General features: G+C 45.6%; 1 protein-coding gene across 1 annotated transcript in view; it reads left to right on the plus strand.

Moving 5' to 3' along the window:
- Window positions 1–3860, plus strand: part of MICU1 (mitochondrial calcium uptake 1) — a 250315-nt gene extending 246455 nt beyond the window's left edge. The window contains 1 exon segment of the mRNA XM_032595262.1: window positions 2857–3860. Coding sequence (XP_032451153.1) covers window positions 2857–3017 — 161 coding nt within the window. The 3' untranslated portion in view covers window positions 3018–3860.
- Window positions 3861–6000: the final 2140 nt, after the last annotated feature.

Below are 6000 nucleotides of genomic sequence, written 5' to 3' on the forward strand. Positions count from 1 at the left end.
ACTTTTTAAGGGTAGTTACAAGTCCCCTGTTCACCTTTGAACCCCTCCCTAGGACCTCGAGTAAGTACTTTGCACATAACAGGTGTTCATTAACTTAAGTTACTGAAGTTATTAAGTTGAACTTGAGTTATTTAAACCTCCCATCTGCACCCACAACCTAGGTCTGAGTCAAAGAAAACTCCAGGGTTAGGACAAGAAGATGGCCTCACCTTCAGGTAGGCGTGGGTTATTCTCTAGTGCTGCCATGTCCAATATGATACCACTAGTTAAGTGTGACTATTTAAACGTTTCTCATCAAAGACCGTTCTAATGGACAGCACTGCTCTAAAGAGGTTAACTTTCCTCAGATTCTGTTTTTACTCTTATCACTTTTAGGTGGTTTGAATTTTTTCCCAAAAACATGTCATTTTATAATTTTTGAAGCCAGAGAGCTGATCTGTGAAGTAAATATGGGAAAAAAGGCAACCAGCCTCACAGTTTCCCTGTTCTCCTAGGAAGGCCTGGAAAATGAAGTTTTATTTTCCAGCCTTTCAGAAGGAGGTTCTGTCGCTGTCTACTTGCATCACCTTTAGAAAATCATTTAACATCTCTGGGGCTTATTTTCTTAATCTACTGTCAGTATCTACTTGAATCACCCTTAGAAAATCATTTACATCTCTAGGGCTTATTAATCTGCAGAAAAAGGAAGTATCTATTAAATTTAAAAGACACTGTTCTTTCTACCAGTGCTAGAGCTTAGGTCAAAATGCTAAAGGACATTGAATTCTCAGATTTGTTCACCACAGAATTCAGAGTTGCACTCACAGATCACACATGTGCACAGATGACATTCAGTCATATACCTGCTTCCAAAGTAACAGGAGCCATTCAAATTGATCAGCTGTGGCCTTAGGGAAAGCAGGAAGCAAATCCCACGGTAGTCTAAATGGCATTACATTTTTTTTTGTCGTAAGCTTTTTATTATAAAAATATTAATAATCTTATTGAGACCTTTTTGTTCTTTTAATTACATTCTTTAAGTTTATTTAAGTTTGTTTGTTTGTTTGTTTGTTTATGAATGAGAGAGAGAGAGAGAGAAGAGAGAACACAACAAGCAGGGAAGGGGCAGAGAGAGAATCCCAAGCAGGCTCCGATCTGTCAGCACAGAGCCCGACTCAGGGCTTGAACTCACAAACTGCGAGATCATGGCCTGAGATGAAACCAAGAGTCAGATACTTAACTGACTGAGCCACCCAGGTGCCCCTTAATTACATTCTTTTTTTTTTCAATAATTTTTTTTAATTACATTCTTAATAAACCATATTATTGATTACTTTTCAGCCAGCCAGGCTACTTTTTAACTCTTTATATTGAAGTATAAAATACATACTGAAAAGTACAAATATCATAAGTATACAACTTGCTAAATTAAAAAAAAAAAACTGAACACACTTGTGTAACCAGTATTACCCAGAAACAGCATATTAGCGGGACCACAGGGCCCCCTGGTGCTGCCTTCCAGTCACTTCCTCTCCCAAGGGCAATCACTTTCCTGACTTGGAATACCATAGATTAGGTCTCCCTGGGTTTGCTTATTTGTTTGATCCTGCTGTGAGGTATCACTGAGGCTGTCCATACTCTCTTCAGCCAGAAAACATGAGCCAGTTTAGGTTTTCAGGTTCTCTCTATAGAAGTAAACCATGTATTCTTACTTTCCACTCTCTTCCCAGACTGATCATTAGTAAAAGTCCATTTGCTGGTTTCCTGTTGTCTTATCACTTCCAGTAATGGTGCCATTCTTTTCATCAGGAGACATTTACCCCTGGGCATGTAGCCAAAGGGTAACTGTCCTCTACTATTGAAGTGGTTACTGTTCTGTGTGGCTGAAGAGATTGACCTTTGGTTAAACCAGATGTTCTCCAAGTTCCTTTCCAGAACTGAGAGTCTGCCACTGAAGAAGGTAGAATGGGAGGCCATGAGAAAATGGGCTTACCCCAAAGCCAGATTTTGACTTTGGTTTTTGCCATGAAAACCCTCCATCATCATCTCTCACCTAGACAACAGTCTTCCTGACTGACTCCGGTACTCCAATTGTGCCTCTCTCCAGTCCCATCCCCACATAGCCAGGGAGATCTAGCCACAGTGGAAATCTAACTCCATCTCACTTACCTACTTCCAGTCCTTTCCTGGGTCTCCACCACCTAGAAGCTGAAGCACAAACCCTTTCATGAAAATACAAGACCTTTGGGGACCTCTGTCCTGCCTGCCTCTTCTGCTTACTCGTCCCCACCCTCGTGTCCAACAATTCCTAACTACTTGTAGTTCAGCAGCCATGTTGCTCCCTGCCTGAGCCTTTGCTTATGCGAATACCACTACCTAGAGTGCCTCCCCCACCGCACTCCCCTTTACTTGGCCAATTCCTGCTCATCCTTTGGGATTCAACTTAGGAGTCACCTCCAGAAGTCTTTACTGCTCTGTTCTTGCACCACCTCCAGCCTGGGTTCCGTATCTTCCTCTGTGCCCCCATAGCATCTTCTGTCTACCCTGTTATGGCACTTACCATAGTGTTGAAATAATGTATTGGTCTCTCCCACAACCTGGGAGTATTTCAAGGAACAAAGTCTTACTTACGTCTTTATTCTCAACTCCTAGCATAGAACCTGACCTATAATATATTCTCACTCAACTTTTGTCACACTACACTAAACTGTCACTGAGTTGTAACCAGAAACATCAAGGAAGGAACAAACCATTCATCTTAAGCCAAAAGAATTGAATTTAGCTGTGAGATTGCACATGGTGTGAACAATGGAATTTTCTCAGTGTCTTTGTTCCAAGGCCTCCATTTATCTCTGTTGTGTTTGCCTCTTCCTCTAGGCAATGGGGAGCTGAGCAATAAGGAATTTGTTTCCATCATGAAGCAGCGGCTGATGAGAGGACTAGAGAAGCCCAAAGACATGGGCTTCACCCGCCTCATGCAGGCCATGTGGAAATGTGCACAAGAAACTGCCTGGGACTTTGCTTTGCCAAAACAGTAACCAAAACTGCAAGAGGGGCCTCCTCCTCCACCCAAGTCACCCTGGCCCCTTGAACAGAGCCTTGGCACAATCCTTCCTGCTGCTGCTTCTGGAAGTAGTGCTCCCTTCCTCCTGGGAATGATCTCGGGATTCAACCAGTCTTCCCTCTCCACCCTTCCCCTGTCCCAGCATCTCTGCTCGGCTCTGATTCTGCCCAGTGATTATCCACCTAGGTTCTCAAAAACCTGAACAAGTCCTCAAAGTTCAGACTTTTGGCACCTTCATCAGCACCATGCATTCAGGCACCCTATGGATAGAGAATGCATCCATGTACCTGCCAACCCTGGGAAACATCCAGTTCTCGAGTCATTCTTGCTGTGGATTCACATTAAGAACATTCCGGCTTTTCCTCCTGCTGGTATTCTTAAGCCACAAGTTGGGAAGACCTCTGAAAGGCAAAAGGAAGTCTGTGGTGAATGGTCAGGAGGAAGAGCCGGGCATCCTGAGCTGGTGGGAAGCCTGAGCCAGAGGAAGGATCCATGTCGGTCCCCAGGGTGGCTCTGAGGCCTGCTCCGAGAAGGTGATGTGCACAGTGGGAATACAGCAAGATTTGGAATTTAAAGTAGCTGCTTCATGGCTCTCCACTCCCGTCTTCCTCCCAGGCTTCCTAAGAGGACTCCATCATGCTCTGTGCCTAATGAGCAGTAGTGATTGAGTTCATGTTCCCTGCAAGTGCCATTTCCCCTCCAGGAATGTGCCTCTAAAGCCGAGGCCTGGCTCAGAGCCTGTCTGCCCTCTGTCTTAAACACTTGTAAAATATCACTTTAATTATAACAGTTTGCAATAAACTCCCCCTGCAAAGGCTCTTGTCTCTTTTATTTTAGGATCCTCTGGGGTACTTTTCATTTCATTTCTCCACTGGGTTTAGACCCTGCTAGCAGCGGACCTGTTTTCTTTCTACCACAGTCTGGTTCTTCCTGTTGAAAGGCAACTTTAGGCACAAACAAAAAGTGAGGGCATTTGGAGGTTAATGATGGCATTGTGCCTGCACAGTTTGGATGTCATTTCATCTTGGGCCAGGTACATAGTCCTTGATCTCTCCTACCCCACGATTAGGAACTAAGATGGGTAGAGGAGTATGAGAAATCATCCGGTGTGGTGGATCTAAATTTAAGAGCCACAGCAACCAGTGTTTTATATGGACTCAGCTCTCACTAACTCGGTGTGGCCTTGAACAAGCAAGTAATTTTCCATCGGGTTCCTCAACTGTAAAATGACCAGGTTGAGCGTAATGGGCTCTAAGTTTTCTTCCAGGTCCCAAAAGCCTCTCCTTCAGTTCTCCTCCAGAACCTCCAGGTAATGCTCCCTGGCATCAGAGTGTCTCGAGTCTAATGCAATGAAACAACCACACCAAAAACCCAGTGCTTCTTGTGAGGCCTGGAAGCTGCTAGGGAGTGTTTATCAGCCAAATAAGAGCAGAGGCCTGGGTCTGCACCTGTGGCTCCACAAGGACAGTACCAACCCCAGTGTTTCCTCTAGAGCAATGTAACAAGTTCATTTCCAACATCCTTTCTGGGAGCAGGTTAGATTCTCTCTCAAAGGAGCTTGCCACTCACCCACCTCATCTACCTTCCACTCTTTCCTTTCTTGGGATATGTATACCTGGTACCCAGGTGGAGGCATCAGCAAAATGTAAGCTTTTCTTAAATTTGTCCCGGAACCCCCAAATCCCTCGTTTCTGCAGCCCTCATTTCTCCAGCCTGGAAGAGAAGTCCCATTCACAACCTTTATGGGGCATTCATTCCCCTCCAAGAAGAGACCTGCTGCTTGGCCTGGGTTCACTGAAGCGGGAGAGCCAGAGCACAGCAGGAGAGGGTAAAGATCTTACCTACATCTTGAAGCCCAAAGTCAAGGGCAGCCACTTATCACAGGTACGTGGAACTCCAACTTTAGCTCCTGGAAGTGCCTGAGGAAGCACAGGAGGTCCAGGTGCTCAAGAAGACAGGATGGCCACACTTTGGCACAATCAGGTAAGTGTGCAGGTGAGAGGTACAAGCTAAGTCACCCAGAAGAGCCCAGGGTCCCCTACCCTGGAGGAGGATGTCCTCGAGCAAGGCGGCATGTGAGCAGGCTTGAGAGGATTTCAGTAGGCAGCATTTGGGGTAGGCTGGAAGCACTGGGGGATACAAAAGGCTGATTTGTGCTTCTCTTTTTATTCAGATTGTTTCTTCTACCTAAATAGAATAACCTTCCCCTCTTTCTTCAAGACTCCACTCCAGCTGTTCCCTACTTAAGAAGCCCTCGTGGACCCTCTTCCAGACAAGATTAGTAGTCCCTCCTCCCCCTCCCAAGGATCATTGGCCCACCCCTAACACCACTGCTGTAATCCATGTAATGTTTGTGAGACTGTCACCCACAAAGTTCAGACCCAGAGCAGAGACATGGTCAACGAAATGGTCCACCACCAGAAGCTAATTTTAAAATAACTCTTGGACGGGGGCACCTGGGTGGCTCAGTCGGTTGAGCTTCTGACTTCAGCTCAGGTTATGATCTCACGGTTTGTGAGTTCGAGCCCTGCATCAGGCTCTCTGCTATTAGCACAGAACATGCATGAGATCCTCTGTCCCCCTCTCTCTCTGTCCCTCCCCTGCTCAAACTCTCTCAAAAATAAAAGCATTAAAAAATATAGGGGCACCTGGGTGGCTCAGTCAGTTGAGCATCCGACTTCGGCTCAGGTCATGATCTCATAGTTCGTGAGTTCGAGCCCCGCGTCAGCTTCTGTGCTGACAGCTCAGAGCCTGGACTCTGCTTCGGATCCTTAGTCCCCCTCACTCCCTGCCCCTCCCCCACTCTCTCTCTGTCAAAAATAAATAGACATTTAAAATAAATAGCTCGTGGACAATGTAAAAGTGATGAGCAATGCCTCAGTAAATTCCTCTCACATACCCACAGCCATTCTCTATGTTTGCTGCTGTTCTCTACTTCTTTAAGACACAAAAAGAAC

The sequence above is a fragment of the Lynx canadensis genome, chromosome D2 (assembly GCF_007474595.2).
Source record: "Lynx canadensis isolate LIC74 chromosome D2, mLynCan4.pri.v2, whole genome shotgun sequence".
In the NCBI taxonomy this organism is placed as follows: domain Eukaryota; kingdom Metazoa; phylum Chordata; class Mammalia; order Carnivora; family Felidae; genus Lynx; species Lynx canadensis.